Source organism: Aplidium turbinatum, chromosome 14, assembly GCF_918807975.1.
Source record: "Aplidium turbinatum chromosome 14, kaAplTurb1.1, whole genome shotgun sequence".
In the NCBI taxonomy this organism is placed as follows: Eukaryota; Metazoa; Chordata; class Ascidiacea; order Aplousobranchia; family Polyclinidae; genus Aplidium; species Aplidium turbinatum.
This window is the reverse complement of record NC_137485.1, coordinates 14,187,255-14,211,818: the sequence shown is the minus strand read 5'-3', so window position 1 is coordinate 14,211,818 and position 24,564 is coordinate 14,187,255. Positions and strand designations below refer to the sequence as shown.

The 24,564-nt window shown below is 39.0% G+C and overlaps 1 protein-coding gene across 1 annotated transcript; it reads left to right on the top strand.

Moving 5' to 3' along the window:
- The first annotated feature begins 15,249 nt into the window (after positions 1 to 15,249).
- LOC145783154 (transcription factor E2F1-like) lies at positions 15,250 to 22,970 on the top strand. The gene is made up of 9 exons (XM_082594946.1): positions 15,250 to 15,409; positions 16,153 to 16,279; positions 17,266 to 17,379; positions 17,884 to 18,059; positions 18,162 to 18,320; positions 18,684 to 18,842; positions 19,028 to 19,142; positions 19,596 to 19,752; positions 20,290 to 22,970. Exons 1-9 carry the CDS (start codon positions 15,294 to 15,296, stop codon positions 20,604 to 20,606), a joined length of 1,440 nt encoding a protein of 479 aa, XP_082451072.1. The 5' UTR covers positions 15,250 to 15,293; the 3' UTR covers positions 20,607 to 22,970.
- The last annotated feature ends 1,594 nt before the right edge of the window (positions 22,971 to 24,564 follow it).

The window sequence follows — 24,564 nt, the reverse complement described above, 5'->3', positions numbered from 1 at the left end:
AAAATCGGTTCTTAAGTTTTGTTTGTTTTGTACTGTAAAGGGTAGACAACCAGCTGGGAGACAACAAGTAACTTAGTGATTCTAGTAGCAAAGGGAAGAAAACAAACAGTAGGCTACAAATCAGCAAAATCGTTTGCAAGGTTCTCCTTTCACATACATCATAAAACTTCACTTGTACTTGTGATAAGTAAATCACAGAATGCCAGTTACTACTGGTCACAGCTGTAAACCATAATCTCTTCGTGGGAAAATTGTAACCTAAGATTCCCAGATCCGTTCGTCTGTATGTAATGACCGAAAAGAAACACTCTTCAGGAAACGTCTATTCGAGAATTGTATTTCTGTAAAAATAGCCTCAAAGCTGTCGAAAATGGAGTGCAACGCGATACACCACTAAAAAATTTGTCACTACAGAACAGATTACTTGGATAAAAGACGGAAATTTTCGTCCAGCTGACAAGCACTAAGCAAAACAGTTAAACATGCGACCAATCTCTTCAAGCAACAATTTTAAAAATGACTAGAATAATTTGCGATATCTCAAACTCACGTAAACAGTAACTGTGACGCAATAATGAAAGACATTGTCACGCAATTCTAACAGGTGTTCAAAGGTGGTGATCCAATGTTTCATGTTTAAACAGGTTTGACACAAGTCTTACGAACGATGGTGCAATTTTGGCTCATTTTTAGGAAAAATTCCATGACGTAATACGCTAAGATTCAGTAGACCTGAACGGTTTTTATATGACGTTTGATTAGGTGAACAATTGTCTGGAACAACTACCTGACCTAGTCCCTCGAAGAAGTCAGCCGTGTCTGATCGACGAATCGTTGGAATAAAACCAGATTATCACTTTATACATCTTGTGATAGCTCCGCATAGTTTGCACCAGAAGAACGTATATCATGTTATTTAACCTTTTTATATTATTATCAAATTAGTGCTAAAGTTCATCTCTCCTTTAATGCAAGGAATTTTACAATAGGTGTGTCCGAAATGACAGCAACGATGGATTGATCTGGCATCGTATGATCGAACTTGGAAACAGATAAATAACTTGCAAAGAACACGTTTTTTTTTGAACGCTTAAACGATTCACAGTTTCGCTACAATTCATGTCAACACCTTTCACCCAAAATGCGTCATTTCAAAAAAGTCTTTTGAAGTTTAATCGATCTGTGTGCCATCCTAGCCACCAAAAGTCGTCTTTACCACACGTCGCTAGAAATCGTTTATCAACGCCACCGATTACCTCCAGCCTCACATGATGCAGCTAACTTGGGCTTTTACTTTATTTATTAGTTGCATGCAACCAAAATACAGAATGGTTTGGTTAATTCTTATGAATGAGCATCAAAGAACACAGAATAGAAAAAGTTTACTGATCTAAACATTTTTTTTTATTTTCGACGCCGGTCACTCCTTTAACATTGAACAATCCGCAGACCACGTCATCATTAATACAAACTACCGTCTACCAATCTCAAACTGGTGGAGTACTAGGCCTATGTGTTAGTATAACTATACCGGTTCAGATCACGACCACCTTCCCAAGTGTTGTTAAAGGAAAAGTTTTTAGTCACTGCACTAAAACATAGCGCTGGCTGCACCTTCTTGAACATCTGCATCGCTTCGGAGTTCGGAGGCGGCAAACTTTTAATAATTATAGTTCTCAGACTTGGTCTCCGAACAAAGGTTGCATACCCACAACAAAACTTATATCCTTAGTTAGCTTGCTTGCAGCAAAATGTGTTAGCTAGATTACTTGGTAAAAACTTAGCTCTGAAAATAGAAAACTAGAAAAAAATGTTCAAATCTACTACCAGTGGTTCTGGTGGACTTTGATCTACGGCAGTGGTTCTCAACCTTTTTTCTTTCGTGGCCCATTTTTGTTTGCATGAAAGTTCTGTGGCCCATTCAGTTTTTATGTAAGAAAAAAATTACAAAAAAGTTTATAAACAAAAAGCAGCAGAATATTGCCTTTGGATGTTGCTGGAATCCCCTTGTTGAATCCAGGCGCTGACGCTTCACACTGTCTTCTTTTCGTTAAAAAAATTCATATTTTCATCCTTGTAATTAGAATGAACTTTTTTCCAGGTGAAGTTTCAGTTTTGCTAGCCCTAATGAATGATAACTAAGAACTTTACAACATAATACACACTGTCCTTTTTCTTCCTTTTATCAAAGATTGATGTACGGTACATACCGGTACTGAATGTGATTTTCATCAAACTTAAAGCTTCAAGTATTGTTAATTCCTCCCCAAAATAATCCACAAAATAAAATGCTGCACGTGCTAAAAAGCGGATCTGCAGAAGTTCAACAATGCTACCGCTTAGCCTATAAAGATGGCTTAATTGTAACCAAACTCTAGTCTATTACAATCATATCATAAAGTGTTGTAAAACTGAGTTGATGTAAAACTGCATGTTGCAATAATTAGAATGATGATTGCCACTTTGTAGCTAAAAACAGCAGCATCATTCATTACTAAACAAACACACAAGTTTAAAATTGACAATAGTGACAAAAATGAAACAAAATGTTTCAATTTTGTAAATTTGTCTGTGGCCCACCTCAAAATGCTTCTATGGCCCACCAGTGAGCCATGGCCCACTGGTTGAGAACCGCTGATCTAGGGGTCTCAAACTCAAATTGCTCTGACGACTAAGTGAATACCGCATGGGGCCTACGGCCCGATCAATAATCCGATCCCAGTTCAGATCAAATCAAAGACCTCAAAGCCGTTAGCTTACAAGCTTGACCTTTCTAGGCGTACGTGGTTTTCAAAATTTTTTAGACCACGGCCACCATGCTTTCTACGTCAATCTTTTTTCAAAATGTTGCTTTTTACTAACTTTTTGATCGAAGCTGCTGTTTCGAAGAAGTAGAAGTTATTTAAGTTAGCTTTACTGTAGTCCAGGAGTATCCAAACTTTTCCCAAAGCATACCAAATTTGATAATGCGAAAGTAGCCTACCCTCAAATCAACAATCTCTGATAATCTTGTTTTGCTCGAAGAATGGTGCATTAGTCTAGCTATATAACTTTATAATATTGTGTTATTTAATATCATTTTCATAGGCTACAGCAAGGCAATATGAAGGTTTAAATATCTTTTTGTATATTAAGTGACATATCATATCAACGGATGTGATAATTTTTATCTGCTTTTCATTATAAATTGAAACATCCAAAAACTTTGTAAAATAGGCCTACTGCTATAGCCTATTGATGTAGGCTAAGGATAAAACTGACGTCTTGATTTCAATTCACAGAACAAATTTGGTTAGGCCTAGTGGTTAGTTGGTAGACAAGCATAAGACATCATGTATGCGTGAGTCGTTCGGTTTTTACTTTGGACTATAGGCCTATGAGCGGATATTTAAGTCGATATGCAGTCTAATCATTCCAACTCTTTGAGAATGCGCTATCGCTCCTCTCCTCTCCTATATTATATCACATTCTTCGGCTTGGTTTGGTTTTGGTTGTTATTCCTGGTAGTTTCGTTCGCATACTTGTAGTAGAGGCTTTGACACTGGGCCGGTTACCGAGATTGGCAGAATGAAGTCGAACTTACGCCGCGTGGGGTTTTTGCTCTCCCCTATATTGCATTCTGCGGGGTTTTCGCTAAACTATTGCATCTCTTTAGCCCGGATGGGGGCGATGTAGGGGGGGGGGAGGAGGGGTGTTGTCGAGGGGTAGCCTACCTGACTAAGTTCTTGACCTATAAATCCGCTGCTGATTCATAACACGCGTGCCACCGGTTATGCTAATGTGATCTGATTGAGCCAGGGTAGGCTACGATACTAGAGCAGTGGCGTAGCCAGAAATTTTTTTTGGAACGGGGGCAAATATTTGATGAATTGAAGAAAACGACAAAGTGTTTGATTTAAACCATCGCCACCCGATGTGCAGTGGCGTATCCTGATGGGGGTTAGAGCGTGACGAAGGCACGCGTATTCTAGGGGAGTCCGGGGGCATGCTCTCTCGGAAAATGTTTGCCAAATTACACTCAAATAATAGATTATAGCGCTTTCTGGAAACACTTTTAGGGTAATATTTGTATAAAATTTATTAGCAGATGAACAGCTATTAACTTATTAAAGGTAGCTCTTACACACAAACGGGCAAAAAGTGCGGCTAAAATTAGAGAACACCAAAAACTCAGCTACACAAAAACTCGATAACTACACAAAAACCCAACAGAGTAAGCCATTCTGAAATTGCTTCCAAAAATTAGTTAAAAGAAACGTAAATCTCGTAAATTTTGCGCGATTTACGATTTGCAAAATTTATTAGTATCTTTCTGTGTGTCTAAAACAAGTTCCTGGGGGTGTTAATAGCCAGATGTCTTGGAAAACGTTATAAATTTCTACAAATTTTATTATATTTTCAACAAAGGGCTCAACTTCGGAATCCAAACTTTGAAAATTTGGGGGGGAGCATGGCCCCTTTCGCCCCCCCCCCTGGCTACGCCTATGAACTAGAGAGTTAGAAAATCTTGCAAAACGAAAAGAACATGCTGGTTTTCCTTGTCTTTTTGTTTTTGGGCTGCACTTGATCAAGTAGCTTGCACGCCGGATCCACTGCTGCTTCCACTAGGAATTTTGTCTCACTTTTTAGCTTTCAAATAGGCTATTATGTGATTGAATTCCTTTTGCAACAGATAGACTACCGTAGGCTATAACTCACAGTCCTCACTAAATCAAAAAAGCTGAAATTGTCTCAAAGTTTTTTTTTTTTTTTAACTACCGTACCGCACCAATATAATTGTAATTCAGATTTAAAAAAAAATTGTCCTGGTGGAGTTCATGCTGAGTGCTGACGACTTGCTGCAATGTCAAAGATCTTGCTTGCATAATTTGTGGAGAGCTAAGCTACATCGCAGGCTGCAATCAAAGAAACTTTGCAAGTGAAAACAATTGGTAAATTTGCACAATTTGCTTTATAAAATTCACATCCTTGTGGTAGGCTATAGCCTACTTTCTTGTGAATAAACGACTCCGGTCGGATAGGCCTACACAGTGTGATGATCTGTGTGGAAACAAAACGGCTAGAAATTCCGATTTAGTTGGGCTAATAAGAAGGGAATAGGATAGTTACTGCAGGACTGATGAGGATAAGGATACTGCACTGAAATCATTTTGGGGCCCAAGCGCAATTAAAATCCTTTTTTCAAAGATCACAGAATTTTAGTTGCGGATAGCAGTGTTCCCGACAATTTTCACCAAATCAAACGTCATATAAAAACCGTTCAAGTCTACTGAATATTACGTCATGGAAATTCCTAAAGCATGTGCCAAAATTGCACCATCGTTCATAAGACCTGTTTGGGCCTGTTTAAACAGGAAATATTACATCAGCTTAAACACCTGTTGGAATGACTTCATAATTGTCTTTCATTTATTGCGTCACAGTTACTTTCTACGTGAATTTGAGATATTGATATCTATTCTGGTCATTCGTAAAATGATTGTTTGAAAGTTGGCCGCACATTTAACTGTTGGCTTAGTGCTTGCTAGCTGGACAAAAGTTCCGTCTTTTATCCAAGTAATCTGTTCTGTAGTGACAGTTTTCAGTGGTGTACGCGTTGCACCCCCTCGTTTTTGGTAGCCGTGGGCTAATTTTTACAGAAATACACTGTTTGAAAAGAAGTTCAAGTGTGTGTTTCTTCGGTCATTATATGCAGACGAAAGGATCCGGGAACTTTAAGTTACAATTTTCCCACGAAGAAATTATGGTTTACCGCTGTGACCATAAAAAATAAAAGACGAGTTCTTGTCAGTTGGTAGGCCAAGAAGCACTAGAAGCATAAAAAAATAAAAGACGAAGTTGTTGGTTGGTAGGCTACAAAAGCAAAGAAATAATAAAAGAAGATCTTGTTGGTTGGTAGTCTAAAGAAGCAAAGAAAATTAAAGACATTTCTTCTCAGTTTGGTACAGAAGAAAAAATAACTTTGACATTCATTGGCAAGAAAGAAGATTAAAGGCAATCCATCTGTGCATGAAGATTCAAGTGGAAGAATCCAAGCAAGTTTTGTGGACGTTTGGACTTCACATACTCGTACAGCTACGGTATCGTGCATTTAAATTCTTTTTTGTATTTTTACGGTCTTTGCAGTTAAGTTTTTTATAACTACTGTAATTTGTGTGTTTGTGTAACTTAATTTTTTAATTGTTAAATTTAGACCTAACATTTAATATGTCTACACTCGGTGGCGACAGGGACTCGACCGCCGTCGACTCGACTGAGTTTAAGCCTGATGATGTTCTTTGCGGTCGGGCAGGCCATTCTGGGGAGGGACCCATTAACGATGAGGCTAAGTCAGTTCGAGAGGCCCGGCATCTTAGACGGGATATTTTGACTCAAATTGGGAAACTTTCTGTAGCCCTAGGTTCTTTGAGTGATAAGCAGGAACTGTTAATTTTTAGATCTAAGTTATCTACTTTAGAAGAGGAATTACGGCATTTCCATGCTCTTTTGAGTAAAATTGTTAACTCTGCAATCTTGGCAGAACTTCGTGATAGGGTAGATCCCGAATTTAACTCGTTAAAAAATAACTTCGAACAAAAAGAAAGTGAGTTGTCAGATAGGTTGGATGCTGACATACATCCTGAGGATAGCGCCTCAAATGTAAGCACTAGGATGTCTGAGAGCTCGTCACGGATAGTTGCACAAATTAACCTACAGTTAAGACGAGAGGAGCTCCAGATCCAAGCTGAGGCCGAAGCAAGAGCTGCTGAGGCCATCGCAAGAGCTGAAGCCATACGAGCTGAGGCTGCCGCACGAGCAGAGGCTGCCGCAAGAGCTGAGGCCATACGAGCTGAGGCCATACGAGCTGAGGCTGCCGCGAGAGCTGAGGCCGACGCGAGAGCTGCTGAGGCCGAAGCGAGAGCTGCTGAGGCCGCCGCGAGAGCCGAAGCTAGAGCTGCTGAGTTCGCACTCAAAGACGCTCAGTTGAGGGCCGAACAACGTAAAGAGGTAGTTTTAGCTGAATATCGTTCTGAGTTGGGCTCCCGGCGTAGCTCTAGGAAGGGCTCTTCTAGGCATTCCAGAAGTGAACATCAATCACAGTTTAATTTACCTAACCTTTTCCACACGCCTGTTCAATCCGTAAGTGGACCTGTACAATCCACATGTTTTCCAGCTGTTTCAGGAGGTCTCGGGGCCGCGGCTAAGGATCTTCCGAAGGCTGTAGAGCCAAGGTCTGCAAATTACAACCGAACTCCTCCCCCAGAGCGTACAGGTCACGGGGCCGCCATTAGCAGTAATGCTTTGCCCCCTTCACAGTTTTCAGCGCCGCTAGTTTTTGATCGCCCAGCTACACGTAATTTGGGTGGTTGTGAGAGGCGTATCGTGTCTCCTGATTTTAACGTATGTGAGGATCGTGATCGGGCTGTGCATGTGACTGAGCCCACTCAGCCCATTAAGGGATATAGCTTGTCTTCTCCCGCTAAATCGAGTTCTCAACAGCAGGATTGCTTTTTTGAATACCAAAATAGTAGGACGTTCTTCGATAAGGCGGCCTTGATTGGTTACGATGGTAATAATATGCCATTTGTCTTCTTTAAAAATCGTGTTATGGCCTTGATGGCAGCTTCGCCCTTTAAGGGAACTCGTTTGACTTTGTTGCAAGCAGCTTGTGTTAGAACAGCTGCACAAACGATTGCTAATTTGGTTTCCGACACTCCTGGCTTGTCAGAGGAAGACAGGATAGAAATGTCGTTATCTCGCTTGTCCCAACGTTTTGGAGTTCGTGGAGGTCTTTTCGCAGAACCAGAAATTAGAAAGTATCGCTATGGTAGCAAATTGACTTCTATCTCTTCCAGTGATTTGAAAGAGTTTAAAGATGAATTGTCGCAGTGTTTGCTTTACGCGAAAGCTTATGGTCAGCGTGATAAATTAGAAGGACGTTTTGTTTTGGATTTGGCTAAGCGACTCCCGTTTGACGCTAAGCAGCGTTATCTTGACTTTTTAGGTGATCAGTATGGTAGCACTGAGGAACCTACCTTTCAGAGTTTGTTTGATTTTGTAGTACGGGAGGAAACGCGCAAGTCGACTGATTTTAGCATTATGCTAATGGGCGATTCTGGTGAGTCGCAGCATTTTAAAAAGTTTGGCAAAGGAAAATTGCCTTCATGTCCGGTTAGGCAGACGTCGGTAAAGCCCCATGATAATGTGATTTCAGGGAGTTCGCAGTACTCGACTGCTGTTGGCGCACCGCGCGGCGGTGTGGCCAGACATAGTGACATACCGGCGTGTTTTTGTTGTTCGTCACGTGGTCAAGTTGAATATCATTTTTGTCTAATTGTAAAGAATTTTTGCGCTTGACACCTAAAGATCGGAGAGATGTCATTGTGAAAGCTGGCAAATGCTTGAATTGTTTGCGCCAGCATATGGTTAGAGACTGTAATCATGCAAATAACTGTCGTAAGTGTGGACCTACCAACGATAGGAAACACTATTTTCTTCTGCATGATTTTTATGTGACGTCACGTGATTCTCTGGATTCGGTCGGTAAAGATGATGCTGGTGCCAGAGTTCCTGTGCGTAATGTTAAGATTGGAAATGTTAAAGCAGCCTTTAACCGCGTTACTGCTGCTCGTGTTTTGAATCCAATGACTGGCAAATCGAAGTTGGTGTATTGTCAGCATGATCCTGGTTCGCAGTTGACCTTTGTTTCGAGTGACTTGGTGTGCGAACTTGGTCTTAAACCGTATGATAAAGCGTCGTTTAAAATAGATACTCTGGCTGGTCAGAAACCTACTTGTGCTGACCTTGTTAAACTCAACATCCAGTCGTTAGAGACTGATGAACTGTTTTGTGATATAACCTCGGTGGTTAACCCAGCTTGGGCTGACGATGTTAAAACTTTACCTCATAAACAAGATTTAAGTGGTTTCCGTCATTTTCATGACGTGAATATGTTTCATTTGAATGATTGTAGTACTGTAGATGTACTGATTGGCAATGACAACGCTTATTTGATGTGGGCAAAAGAAGAACGTGTTGGTGAAAATCGCAGTGAACCGCATGCTTTGCTCACTCCTCTCGGTTGGTTGGCTTGTGGTGGTAAGTCACCCTTAGTTGAAAGCGTTGCTAAAGTGTGCAGAGTGCAGACGTCTTCAGAGTCGGATGTCATCTCTGGCTTTCAGCGTAAAATTGAGTCTCGTGATATGGAAATAGCAGACCTGAATAAAGTCATTCAGGATTTGACGTTGCAAAATGAAACCTGTGAATTGTCTCGCAATGATAGGGTAATTTGGCTAGAGAACTTGTCGAACCGAATATTGAGTTGAAAGATGGTCGATTTGAGATACCTGTTCCGTTGAAGGAAGATACTGATTTACCTAACAATTTTGTGTTGGCGTCAGATAGAGCTGCTGATTTAAAGAAGAAGGCTTTAAAACAATCTGAATTCCGAGGAACTTGTGTAAATGATGTAATGTCTTCTTGTCCTGAATTGTCTGACTTGTTAAACCCTCTGGCAGATGTCTTGGCTAGATTTCGGCTTGAAAGATTTGGTTTCATGGCTGATGTGACCAAATACTTTTTTCACATTTTGGACTCTTCAATTCGTAAGCCCAATTCTATTGAACTGCTTACGTACACAGGCAGTGCCGTTCGGATCGTGAACGAACGCCCTTTGGTACCTTTGAGTGACGACCCTAGGGATTTTACTGTCATCACCCCTGCCTCACTTTTGACCCCATACTTAGACCCATACTGTGCTGTTGGGCAACCACATGATCGTGACCAATTAAGAAGGGATTATCGGTTCAATTTGTCACTTTCTCAGCAGTTTTGGAATAAATGGATCGATTTTTACTTGCCAGGTCTTCAGGGCCGGAAAAAATGGCTAAAAATGGCCGAGAATTTGGAGCCTGGTCAACTTGTAGTGGTAGGTTCTCTCCAAGACATTGGTAAACGTGGGAAGTATCAACTTGGGAGGGTGCATGAGGTAGTTCCACAAATTAGGAAAGGGAAGCCTGTGGTTCGTAGAGCCAAAGTTGCCGTCTGCAACTATGATGAGAGTACGGGGAAAGTGAAAGTAGACTACGTGTTGAGGGATATTTCGTGCCTCGCCCCCGTAAAGAACACCTAAGTGTTAGGGTTTGAGCCTGGTTTTGTCTGCGGTGGCCGACCCTTGTCTGAGCCCGGAACAGTCGGTTATTAGCGCAACCATTGTATATAGCGTCATTTAGCGTGTACCTATGGTACCAATTTCATGTATCGTCGTGTTTATTCTTATTGCTGTTCATTCTTTGCATGCCCTTTGTATTTGCGTATTAACTTAAACGTGAGTGATTCAAACAATTTGTGTATCATGTGTTTTTATTCATTGGCTCACAATTGTCGTCATTTCTTTTTAGTTATGCCATGTCAGACTGTCATAACTAGGGGCCGCTATGTTCCCGACAATTTTCACCAAATCAAACGTCATATAAAAACCGTTCAAGTCTACTGAATATTACGTCATGGAAATTCCTAAAGCATGTGCCAAAATTGCACCATCGTTCATAAGACCTGTTTGGGCCTGTTTAAACAGGAAATATTACATCAGCTTAAACACCTGTTGGAATGACTTCATAATTGTCTTTCATTTATTGCGTCACAGTTACTTTCTACGTGAATTTGAGATATTGATATCTATTCTGGTCATTCGTAAAATGATTGTTTGAAAGTTGGCCGCACATTTAACTGTTGGCTTAGTGCTTGCTAGCTGGACAAAAGTTCCGTCTTTTATCCAAGTAATCTGTTCTGTAGTGACAGTTTTCAGTGGTGTACGCGTTGCACCCCCTCGTTTTTGGTAGCCGTGGGCTAATTTTTACAGAAATACACTGTTTGAAAAGAAGTTCAAGTGTGTGTTTCTTCGGTCATTATATGCAGACGAAAGGATCCGGGAACTTTAAGTTACAATTTTCCCACGAAGAAATTATGGTTTACCGCTGTGACCAAGCAGATTGCATACTTTTACCGATTACCGTATGCAAACAAACAATTAGCCTATTGATGTGAAAACATGTTCCTTTTTAATGTTTTTGGAAAGTGAAATAACCAGTGGTATAAGCCTACCCAGTCAGTTTTTTTGGACTCCTGTTCCACTTCGACTCTGAAGTTTGTGACTCCAAACTCCACTCCTACTATGTCTATAAATATTTTGGGAACTCCAAACTCCACTTCGACTCCGGATGGAGGCTAAATATTTATAGGCCTACGTTAAAAATATCAAGTGATAAAAACTCGGACTCCGGCTTCAATCTGGCTCCTGTTTTTGCCAAGAAATTCAAACTCCGGCTCCACTTCGACTCCGGCAGAAACCCGAGACTCCGGCTGCTAATTACTCCAAAACTCCGGCTCTTGTGCACCTCCGGAAATAACCCAGCAGTAAGTATATATATATTAATCGCAATCTATATAAAATAACCCAACAGTCACCACTTTCTTACAATGTGTGAAGAGCTCTTCAGTCTACATGACTTTCAACGTGTGTTAGGAGCTCTACATGACGAAGCCTAAACTATTTTAGCACCCTGGAAAAATTACAATAAAACCGGAAAAATACTTTCACAAACTAATTTTCAACACGAAGTGTCTGCTGAGTTTGCGTCAAATGTGGTCACGTGGTCACACGATTCCGCGCGAAATTTGACCCTTCGCGCGCTTGATGCTTTGTTGGGTGTCCTGCAGAGAAAGTTGCCGAAAAATGTTGACATTCTTTCTTGGTGGAAATTTGACTTACCAAAGACAGAAACGACTACCAGTGTCTTCTTGTAACACAAGATGACTGATATTCGTTGTGACAGCCGCATTCACTCTAAATTTGTTTAAATCTAAACGCAGCAGCACTAAACTAGTAGTGTTATGATACATTTTTTTTCTGAATTAATTTCAACAAAGAAGCAATATTAATTTTTTTTGTTATTAAACTAAAAGCGGGTTTTACAACTTGACTTTCTGACTCATTGCATAAAGTATTTACCTTTATTGGGCACCATGGGTCTTTTACACATAGTTTTAACCACCAGTATTTTTTCGCTTTATGCTGGTTGTGTAACAAGGGGTTATCATTTACACAATCATTTTTACAAATATAAGCTACTAATACCCATTATTTTTGGAAGTGGATTCTTCAATTGGTGAGTGATGTTATGTAATATGCCAGTTGAGTCATGAAAGTGCTTGTATAACACTTAAAGTTGCTTTGGAACATGAACTGTGTTTTGGCAATAGACTTAATGTGAACCTGACTACAAAACGCTATTCTTTAATGTATACTGACGTTCTTAAATTAACACATTTTGTAAGAATTTTTATAATTCTCACTTCCCCAGGCCGATGCATTATTATTAGCAGAATATGATGAAAATGCAATTTTGTATTATTGTTGACTGTGTAATATCAGTAATAGTGTGTTTATTACACAGTATTATATTAATGTTATTACATTGTATCGTTATAGTAGCCCATGGTTAATAGGCCCACCCGCTTATTAAGCCCACTTTAGTCTTGTCCAAAATTACTAAATGTACAGAAGTGGTATCCATTAGCTCAGTGGTTTCGCACCCGGCTCAAGATCACACGTCGCTAGTTCGACTCTCGGGGTGTGCGCTTGAGCAACGCATTTCAGGACTGCTCTCCATTCAGTGGTACCGTACCTAGTAAATGGAATATAATTTCGCGGCAACAACATTTCTACAATCGGAAAACTTCATTCTGCCAATCTCTGTAACCGGCCCTGCGTCAAGAGTCTCTACATTCTACAAGTATTCGAAACTACCAGGAATAATCTGTCAAGGATAAATTGTCAGTCCGGGGATAAAGATTCAAAAACCAACCAACCAACCTGATAACGAAGTCCCCCCGCTTAATAAGCCCAAAATTGTCCAGTTCCAAGGTAGGCTAAGTAGGATAGGCATGGAATGCTGTGTAATCTGGCTGTCGAGCATGAATTAGAGCTTGTGACTGTGTTTATCATAATGGGCACTAAGTAAATCACTGTTGTTTCTTGCTGCATTTTCTGTATCAAGAGTGTTCTCTCTATGCTTTTTCGATTGTGTTGAAGTTCAAGAGTTTTTATAAATTAATTCTAGTTGACAAAAAACAGGGTTTGGCCACGTTTGCATCACACTATTACATCCTATTCACCGCACAGCTTCTTACTGTAGTTAAAGTCCATGAAATTTTGTTTCAGTGAAATTGTTCACTAATTTAATTTTGTTGAAACAATTGATTGTACGCACTACATTTTCACTGTAGGCTATATGAACAGCTTTAGTGGCTGGACAAATTAAAAAAATGATTTCTAAAGAACGGAACCTATTTTAAATCAATGGATAGCTCAGTTGGTTAGCGTGTGGCTTCTGGAACGAAGAAGCTTCAAGATCAAGTGACGCTGGTTCGACTCTCGGGGTGTGCGCTTGAGCAACGCACATTAAGGACTGCTCTCCATTCAGCGGCATCTAATGAATGGAATAATTCTCCAGCAACAAGACTTCAACAATCGGAAACTTCACTCTGTCAATCTGGGTGACCGGGCCTATGTCAGTGATTCAAAGCCTCTACATGTCTACAAGTATGCAAAACTGCCAGGATTAAGCTCTGCAAGAAGCTTTCCCAGTCTAAAGATAAAGATTCAATCAATCATTTAACCTTCTGGTTTTGCTAGCCAAATTAGTGCTTTTATAGTGCATGCAAAATTATGTATTATTATGGTACATGTTAAAAATTATGTACTGTTGCATGCAGGCGCGGATCTAGGAGTTTTTTTGGGGGGGGGCCAGAAAATTTGAAAATGAATTAAAAAGTAATAAAGATAAAACAGATATGAACAATCAGTGGCGTAGCCAGGAATTTGGGGGGTTTTGACGGCCGGCGGGCGAAGCCCGCCGGCGTGTTCGCCAAAGGCGACACCCAGCGGCGGGGGGTCTGGGGGGCCTCCCCCAGAAAATTTTGAAAAATTACTTTGAATTTGGTGCATTCTGAGAGCATTTTCAACAAAAATATGGGTATAAATATTCCTGTAAAATGGTGCTGTCCGGTGGCATAGCAAAAGGATAAGATCATGTTTTCTTCGGCATTTTTTCGGTAATAAAGCTAAGTCTCTATGTTTTCTTGTTGCTAATTCCTGGCTGAGATGTTTGGTATTGGCAAAACTTGCTCTTTCAATGCAGTTTCGCTTAAAATTAGGCAAACTTTGTTTTAGAGACATAAAGACTGAAAGCATCATTTTCAATATCGTGACTTCACACGCGTGCCAAAGGGGGGTTGTAAGTCCGCTGTGGGACTAATATCAGCTGTTTAGAAGCATATCAAACCATTCAACAATTTCTCACAAAATTTCGGGGGGGGCCCGGGCCCCTTGGGCCCCCCCCATAAATCCGCGCCTGGTTGCATGGTGTGTTTGAGTGCTTATTCTAAGTTGTACTTTACAATCAAGTGGCACATGACCAGTGACCACACGACTGGACTTCATTTTTGATGAAAAGGTGCTCTTAAAAATCGTCTCAGGAAGACATGGAGTTATGACAGGAAGCGGTGGCAGATGACCAACACTAGCCCCCTAGATCGTGATGAATGGAGACTGAGGATGTGCCTTGCCAGACCCCGTCCAACCCTGATTCTAGGAAATGAGACGTAAAACAGGAAGAAGAAAATGTGATTGCTTTTGAGGAATTTTTAAAGCATTTGCTGAGACATTTATGTGGCAGAATCTGACTGATCTGAACTGTGCTAATCTAACAGGGTGAAAATGAGTTGACCTTCCAATTAAAAGAAAAAATTATCCAGTAAAATTGTGCAAAAGGAAAATCGTGTCAGCTCCAAACCTAAAAAGGTTGTGCTTACGATTACATGGCAGGCCTGCTATGTTGCATTAACATGCTGATAGACTTACTTTTAGTGTTTAGCCAACCAGATATTCAATAGCCAGCCCAACATTCTCATCTGCTTTGTACAGATACACACACATAGTCTGCCTGTCAAATTTTGAGAACTTTTTGGTTCTCGAGTCAAAACGTTTATTCACCCCTACCTTAGATTCTTAGGCTTAGATGGTTTTTGGTTATCGAGACCTGCAGAGTTTTTCTTTCCAATTTTACGATTTTTCAGTGTGCCCACTGCCCAATTTTTCAATGATTTTATTATCTGCTACTGTTAATTAGAAACTGCTTTTCAACTTATTCTATTACCATCACCTTAATTTTTTCCTTTTTTTTGTATTTTCTATAGATATTGGTTTTCTTTAAAAATATTTTTAGCATTATTATTATAATAATATATATATTATGAATATCATGAATTCTGATAACAATAGAGTGTTTTCTACTACAATGGCTCGAGAAACATTTACAAATAATCTTGCCTCAATATCACCAGCAGCATCAAATCCTTTATCAATGAAGTAAGTTTATAACAAAGAGTATAAAGTAGTGATTCATTAACTCCATCAGTATTTTTAAAATGTTTCTACTTTATTGCCTCTTCTTGTTTTAGTTAAACTTACCAATATTTTGTGTTAGTAGCTTTTTTTCTTAATCATAATAGACCATTTTGTCACGGCTGTTCCTCTGGACAACAGTGGCACAAGCCCGTTTTCACTTTAGTCTTGTTTGTCTCATAAGCCTTAGCTTAGAGTGTGTTTGTTGAGATTTTAATGAAAGCCTTATTATAATAGAAAGTCTATTGAAGTGTAGCCTACTATATGTGAAGCAAAATCATATTAACAGCTTGTCACTAAATAACAAAGTTTTCATCCGCAGTTTGTTTTGTAAAGCTAACTAACATGTTGAATAAAGAATTTCTTCAGTTTAATTTCATCGGTTTGTTATGACTTATCCTTTGAAGATAGGTTGGTTTATAACCTTAAGTGTTAAAGCCAATCTGCACACTGGCGGCAAAAACAATTTCTCTAGTGATAGTGCATTGGATTTTGAAAGTAACGATATCGTTTGACTTCTGAATGAGATTACTATTTCCAGAAAATACATGAAACTACTCACTTAGCATTAAGTGCTATGGTCATTGGTCAATAGACTTTAGAGTACAATCAGACTTTGAATTGGCTATTATGCATTTTCGATTCTTTGGGATAGGTAAGTGTTGGTATCTATCTTATCCTAACCTAACAAATAAATGTTTTTATAGCATTATGCAACCAAACCTTTCATCCAGTAGTTATCAAGAAAGTGGAGCACTGCAGTGGATCACATCTAATCCACAATTGGTTAACTTATCCTCTAGCAACTTTGTTCCTTCTGACCATCCAGCTCAGGTGCGTCTAGATATGTTCTTACAGAAACAAAATCTCGCAGCAGCATTTGCATGCACAATTTGTAGGAAATAGTGGATTTGACTCGGAATACCAGAAACTTAGTTTGCATCAAAGCTGATCACTTTTAAAAACGTAACTGAACTTGTAGTACCGGTACAGTCAATCCCGTTTAATCGGCCCACGTTAAATCAGATTACCTGCTTAATCGGACCGTTTTTGCTGGTCTCGAATGTAAATCGTTTTTTGTTTACAATTTTCCCGCTAAATTAGACCACTACCTCGCTTAAACAGACCACTCCCTTACCAAGAATAGGTTTTATGATTAACATTTTGCTTTTTATACACATGTTTAGAAAGATAACATGTCAACAGTTGATGTTCAGCATTGTGCTATGTTCTCGCAAAGTTATTAGTGACAAGATTGCCAGATATTTTTTGTTTTCCAGCTCAATTGCAACTAAAAAGTAGCTCGATCCATTCACAAGTTGAAACAAGCCAAAAATTAAAAAGTTTGCACAAGTTAAAGTCAAAAACGAAATTTTTAGCTGGATAGTAGATATGATATTTATTTTTTGTGAAATTTGGTTTTAAATAAAATGAAACCAAACAAAATCAACCACCACACAACCCGACGATGCTAAAAAGTAAAATCTTTAAAATTTAGTTTTCAGTTAATTTTACTTGATCTTGTGCGGATTAAGCAGCACAGAGAAACACGGGACAGGAGTTCAAGCTGCACTAGATGGAATAATAATAACAAAACTTAGACGCTATAACACCCAAATAGGCAAAACTGGTAAAATTTGTTTTTCTTGCTTAATTGGGCCACACGTTTAATCAGACCGGTTTGGCCTGGTCCCCATGACCAATAAAGTGAGGTTGACTTATAATGCAAATCCATTACAGCAAAATTGTATATTGTGTTGTCAGTAAGCTACTTGTTTGAGCAATGGCACATTTACATAACAGGAAAATCAAATTATTAGGTGAAAAGAAAGTTGGAGCTGGATGCTCATGCACTGCTGCAAAGTTCTGCTACCTGTTCAAATCAAAATGATATCGAACAATTAGTCAATTTGCAACCAATTAATTTTAACAAGGTAAAAGGATTTTGTTGATTTTATAGTTAGCAACAGTAGATTTGTTTGTAAATGTCCTAGTGGATTTAAGGATCTATATTTTGTCTATGAAAAGTTTAAATATATTTATCATTGTACCTTACTCTAAATCCAGAAAAGATTTGCTTTTGGGAATTGTCCCAGCACTTGTCCTCCATGCAAGATCCTTCAAAATTTTTCTTCATTCACAAGATTATTGGAATATGCAAACCACTTTGTTGGTATTTCTATACGTTAGAGCTGCTCAAGTTGCTACCGGCCTTATAACGGTTGTCGAAATATTATATTGCGTTGCATAGAGTGACGGCAAGCTGATGTGGCGTCATATGGTGATGAAGAGTTGAAGAAATGCAATTATATGACGTCATATTGTAATTAATTGGTTTTAATTTGAACCCACGTCATACAAAAGTTGTGGCAAAAGGAGAAACAAAAGAAGTCACCACAAACGTTGTGTGAGCGTTACATTCTCATTAACGATTGCAGCCGGTGACACTGAAACCAGTCGGCAAACAAGGTGGAAAGCAAGACCGTTCCTCACAAGCCTCCAATACGCCCAATCGAAAGCGACCCCGAACCATATCCAGCAGCTCTGCCGTTGTCCAGCGCTCACCCGGAGAAAAATCAAGATATGATACTTCTCTTGGTTTGCTGACTAAAAGGTAGATTTTTCAAACTATTTTCTTGGTACTGAGTTTTGTTTAAATCGTTAAACTACGATATCTTGATTGTCAAGTTTCCTTCATTGATTTTTTTCTTTCTAGATTTATTCAGCTGATGCACAGTTCAGATGATGGGGTTTTAGATCTCAATCAAGCCGCTGGAATGCTTTCAGTGCAAAAGCGAAGAATCTACGACATAACCAATGTTCTTGAAGGGATCAAATTGATAGAAAAACGATCCAAAAATAACGTTCAGTGGACGTAAGTACAACTTTGCAACGAACGGGGTCACATTTCGCATTCACCACGCATAGTGCCAATGTACCTTCACTGTATCCACCGCGTGTGAATAGAATCAGAACAATATATTGCTTATAGCATGACATAGTTCTTGTCTTTTGCAACGTCTTGGTCGTATAACAATTTGCAAGATAGTGCACTGCGTATAGTAACTCAGGTTCCGCTTTCTAAAAGGCAAGTCAAAATTTAAATGTATTTTTTGGTGAGGCGCATAGTTGTAATACCGGTATAGAATTTAGACGACATCAAAACAGTGTTCACTAGCTAATGACTATTCTCAATACATTGGCCAATCTTGCATGTAACGTGTTGTCCACGCTACAGAGCATCAGCAAGCAGAGGGGGATCAGAATCGGATCAAGATACAGACCTCTGCCAATTTAGGCAGGATGTCAAGAGATTAAAGTCGAAAGAAAACGATCTGGACGACTTGATACGGCAACGGCAAATTGAACTTGAGCAACTGTCGGAGTCAAATTCAAAATATCCTTTTGAAAAATATTTTTCTATTTTAACCCAATTTTGTGCTCGTGTTGCCGTAACTGCTTTTGAGAATCCTCTTGAGAATTGCAGTGCATAATATATTTTAATCTTAACTTGTTCATCGTCTTTTCACGTTTTTGCAATCTATGTTTGTCAGTTTCCTTAACTCTTATTTTTGCCAATACGCATTCGTATGTTACTTACCATGATATAAGAAGTATCCAAAGTTTCAAGGACCAAATCGTTATCTGTATCAAAGCCCCCCAAGACACAAAACTTGAAGTACCAGATCCAGGAGAGGTATTTCCTCCTTTACATTGTTTTTCTGTTATTGTTGTTGCTTTGTCACTGTTCAGAAAAGAAAACTCATCTATGTGTGTTTTTATGCTTGTAATTCATAACCATTAAACCATGTTTGCGGACATGAAGCAACTGAAGACTCAACTATAATATAAACCTTGCGATTAGTGAAGGACATTGAAAACACGCTTCTGATTTTTCATCTAACCAGTAACCTACTACGAGGCATTTGAAAACGGAAAATTGGAATAAGCGTCAACACAAAGTAATCAACTTAAATTTCACGCAGTAAAAACGACTTATGTGTTAAATTTTGTCCATGTAGCCTACTGTAACTCTTGCATTGGTGTCTTGACGGCGGCCACTGTTTGAAGATTCTTGTGGTGCAGTTAAGTTAATATGTTTTTTCATGTTCTACAGTTGGGTTGAATAAATTAGTTATATTCTTTACAGAAAATACAGATGTTGTTGAAGAGCACAAAAGGAGAGATCGACGTGTTTCTCTGTCCCGATCCAGAAGACCTGGCATCACCCAGCAAGTCATGCATGTCACCTGCTTCTGGAGACGGCTGTCTATCTGATTCCACTTTAGAAAATTCTCCTAAACTTGGTATTTATTCAACATACGGTAATATTAACATGTGCACATCCCTTATGATCGCCATACATCCTATTAGAAACGCTACTTTTTACTTTTCGCACTTAGCATGCGATGACCGAAGCATATGGCACTTTTTTTCCATATGGGTCACTCAAGTAGGTTAACAGGCTGAATAAAACCGGTTTTAGTAGCCTGGTTAACACCGGGAGCAGCTGACTTATTTGCTGGCTGTTGTGCTGCATTGCTGCTAGGCAAATACATTTGCACACAGAAAGCTTGTCTGTTCACACGTATGTTGTCGTAACGGGCGTAAAAATATAATTATTGGCAAGATGATAAATTTACATGAAGTTTTAATGACGTTTTGTGCAATGTGTAGTTTTTTTATTAATTTTATTTGTCGTCAGAGGTTTGTAGTCAGAATACTTATTTCTTTGTCGATCCCAATGGTCGTAAAGTTGAAAATATCAAGTCATAGTTATATCGTCAAGATTGAAACAAACAAAACTATTCATTTTCTCATTCTGATTTTTCACAATGTTTTAGATTTGATGGAACGTTTATCCTCGCCCAGAGATGAAGATCAATATGACTCCCTCCTAACGGATGAAAACGCCACCATACCATCATCCCTAAGATCTTCGCTCTTGCAAGCAAAGAATCCTTACGGAGAAAGAGAAGCGGAAGCTGATTCTGCGTTCATTGATGAAGACTCAGGATCATTCATCGCTCTTTCTCCGGCTATTAACCCGGATGATTATCTCTTCAGTTTAGATGACAGCGAAGGAATTGCTGAATTATTCGACATAAACGCCACTGAACTGCCCAACTCATCTAACGCCTTCTCTCATTCGACCTCATAAGAAAGGTGATATTCTTATTGGAAAGACACTTTATCTGCAATGAAGATTCATATTGAAGTTGTCCACATGATTGTTTTAAAAACTTAACGCGTAGCAATTGCAAGTAGTGACGTACTTGTAACCGACATTTGAAAGATTACATCACACCAGCAATGGTTGGTTGTTGAAGGGATATTTTAAAACAGTAACTTTCACCTCAAAATCTCGTTCTTTTGAAGGTTTGCAGTAACTTGTATTAAATGTGAGTGCTAATGTGCACACAGTCTGAAAGAATAAACTATGCTGCGACATTGCATGTTTAAAACACTGCCGATGCCCCATTTCAAACTTTGTCTTTTTACCGACCTCCACTTGTGCGATCCCGCTGTAGTAAGTTGTGTTTAGTTAGAATTTTTTTTTATAGTTTTGTGTTACCGTCGTTAATTAAATGTATCTTGTCTTTTGTGTTTAATAATTTTGTCTCACTTGTTTTGTGCGTTCTACGTTTTTTTGATGTTCCTATCGACTCTCTGTTGACTTGCTCAATATGCAGTTACAGTATGTCTGTTGCACCGCCAGCTACATCAACTTCACAAAAACGCAAAGCTTCATTGTGAAAATCACAGTGACCTATATACCATACTAACATAACCTACATAGTAGGTAGGTTATGTTAGTATGGTATATAGGTGACTGAGTTTCGCTTTCAGCAGCATGATCGTTGCTTACGTCACGATGTAGATACTTACGACCTATTTTACCCTGATGCTGCCAGTTTCCTTGTCATGTGCTATGATGAATGGTGTTAGTTGTTCAAGTGATTTGACAAAATTTTACAGCAATAAGGCCTTACAGGTAGAGACGTGAGTCGTTTTTTGTGCATCATGCACGTTTGTGCTAGGGACGGTACATTACGGACGCGCAACTCCGTTGTTCCGCCAACATTAGAAGGGTCAATTGCCAATTTGACATTTTTTACGCTTTGCTGCTGGCTTGCTTGTAACTAAAACCCTTAAATTATTTTAAAACCAATTTCACTCTTATATAACCCATAAAAAGTACAATATTTTGTAAATTGGAAAAAAAACGTAACCCTTCTAGTGTTGCGGATAAGCCAAAAGCGGATGTAGTTTCGCTGTATGATGATGATGATCTACAATCCCCAGTTTGTGCATGTAAAAAAACATGTTTTAAAAAAAAGTGATCGTTTGTTTTGCACCAACAATCTGTCTAAAATTAAGATGTTGAAACAATCTGAAATACCGTAATCAAGACATCGATAAGTTGCCAAAATAAAACTTTGTCACTAAACTTTTCATTAAAGTCTTCATCAAAAAAAGTAGAACGTATCATACTAAAATTGACAAACTCAAGTTTATTAAATCGAAAGAACTTCAATTTGTCAATTTATTGTGGTGCTGTCTATTTTTTTATCGATGTTAACCCGTATCAGTTGACTAGACTGTAGATTCACCAATTAGACTTTAAACAACATCATAATAGGCTACATGCAATGAAAGAAATGACAGGAATAAAAGATATAAACAAACTAATAAAAGTAATTAAGACAAGCAACAAAGTAGGTTGACTGTTGACATGGTCAAGATTGGTCACCACTGGAACCGAACAGTCCTCATTGGTAGCACTTGAAGTTGGTGGTTCATTGGTACCACTTGCTGAGCATGCGACCACACTTCTGACTTGCAGAACTTAGTCAAAACTGCAGCAAACTAATTTAAAAAAAGTTATTCAGCATCTATATTTCAGCACTTTCTTTTGCAGTTCTTAATGATAAATGAAAACAGTTGTTACTTGAAAAAAAAATATAAAACGATTGAAAATAGTATAAAAAAACAAATAAAAACAACGATTAAAAAAAAAGTTTTTAACCATTCATACTCACAGCACATAAACTCGACAGACAACAATCAAGACAGCAACCTCAAGCCAAACAAAAGAACGACATTCTGACTCCAACACCATTCATCATGACACATTACTTGGAAACTGTGTTCTGAAAGCTATTTGCAAACCGCTACTACCACAGCGAACTCGCAGCATCAGGCCAAGACAGTTCATTAGTGTCTACATTGTGAAATACCTGAGTTGAGACTAGGGTTGAACGGATAGTTGTAAAAGCTTGATATCCGTATAACGGGTATATACGGATATTTGGCAATTTTATTACCCGGTTAACCGGGTATTGGAAGGAACACTGAAAGCTACCCTGTCGCAGCATATCTAGTCTTTTAACCACTAAAATACACATGTTATCTTACAAGCAACTCAGTTACAAGTTAATGGTTCAACTCTGTTTCATTTTTACACAATAAAACGAAAACTATCGAATGCTTATTTTTTCTGTAATGCATTTCGAATAAAGCACAACGCATCAATAGTTGAATCGTTTAGACGAGACCGGAGTTTTGTAGCAAAAAGCCCGCATGCACTGAATGCTCTTTCTGCTTCTACAGAAGTGGACTGAATGGTAAGCAGCGCTTCATAAAGAATTTGAAGATTGGCCGGCCGTTTCGCTGTTGCTTCATAGACTTCACATTCTTTTCGGATTGTCCTTCTGCTAAGTTCTATGGTATTGGATTTGGAAGGTGGAGTTGCAGTAGCAGCAACAGATGCTGACATGATGGCTTGCTCTAGTTGTTCCTTCAAAGATGTAGGCCCTCTTTCTACCCTTGCAGAAGTAGTTGATACCAAGTTGCTTTCATTTTTCTACTCTAGATTCAGGATCTCTTGCAACCTCTCCAAGTAACCTTTGCAATAGGGTTGCTGCGAGAGCGTATACCTTGCTTCTTTTTCTGAATTCACCAAACGTGTCAAGTTTATCATCCATCAGAAATCTGGGATCATGCAGGTATTCAAGTAAGTGAGTGAGACATGTGTCTCGCCTTTCTTTGATTCTGGTCTGAAGGCAAGATCTGATACATTCTGAAAACGCAGAATCAGTATCAGAAAGAGTTTTAAGTACAAAATCGTGAATTTGTTAAGCTGTCAGCAGCGTGGAATCTCTTCTTCAAAGTGCATCTACTGCGTGTTTGACAGGTTCAAGGACATTAACCACATCTTTGAGGATCTTTGTTTTCCTCTCAGTGATTGTAATGGGAGAATTAACTTCAACAAGAGCCAATCTGATGCATTTCTCCACTTTTACAAACCGTTCTATCATTTGTAAAAGGCTGTTCCATCTGGTTTTTGAATCTAGAATTAACTTCAGCTCGGTATTGAACTGTCTTTGAACATGCTTTTGCAAAATTTCATTCTTAAGACGACTTCTGCGAAACAGAATGACCATCTTTCTAACCTTCTTTATCACGTCAGAAACAAATTCTTGAAGATTTAAGCCATTACTTTCACCCTCCACAAAATCTAGACCATGTTCTTCTACTTCTTCCATCTCCTCTTCTAAATGTTCCGATCCTTCATCATTTTCACTTTCTTCTTCCAGTTCATCAACGTTTTCTTGCCTAGCATACAAGAAATCCATGACAGCTAAATGATAACCATGTGCAAAGCAAAGCTGATGGATGCAACAAACCAGTCTTCCAAAACTTTTCATCACACTAGCTCCATCTGTGGTGGCTGCAACAATATCTTCCATCTTTAGGCCAAATTCGTGCATTCTTTCTTTCACCAAATCCTCTACTTTTTTAGCTGGCATGGAGCCTTTTATCCTCGCCATTCCAAGATTAATGTAGTCTTCGTGATAGTGAAGGTTTAGATTCATGTATCTTCTGTTTCTTGTGCTTGTATACTCATCAAGCGTGATATAGCAGAATTTTGTACTCATTTTTTCCATTTCGATTTTATCTTTCGTATTGCTTTTCAGTTGGTGGTAGAATGTCATGACAAGATTTCTGACAGTTACCACGCTTTGTGGTAACTTATATCCTCTGGATCAGGGGTTCCCAACCGGGGGTACTCGTACCCTCTTGGGGTACGAGATTAAACATCAAGGGGTACGAAG

Excerpts from the sequence above, each read along its gene's own strand:
- LOC145783154 (XM_082594946.1), top strand. The coding sequence starts at position 15,294 with ATGAATATCATGAATTCTGATAACAATAGAGTGTTTTCTACTACAATG. Across the intron at positions 16,280-17,265 it reads CTTCTGACCATCCAGCTCAG|GTGAAAAGAAAGTTGGAGCT; the intron begins GTGCGTCTAGAT and ends TCAAATTATTAG. Across the intron at positions 18,321-18,683 it reads AAAAATAACGTTCAGTGGAC|AGCATCAGCAAGCAGAGGGG; the intron begins GTAAGTACAACT and ends TCCACGCTACAG.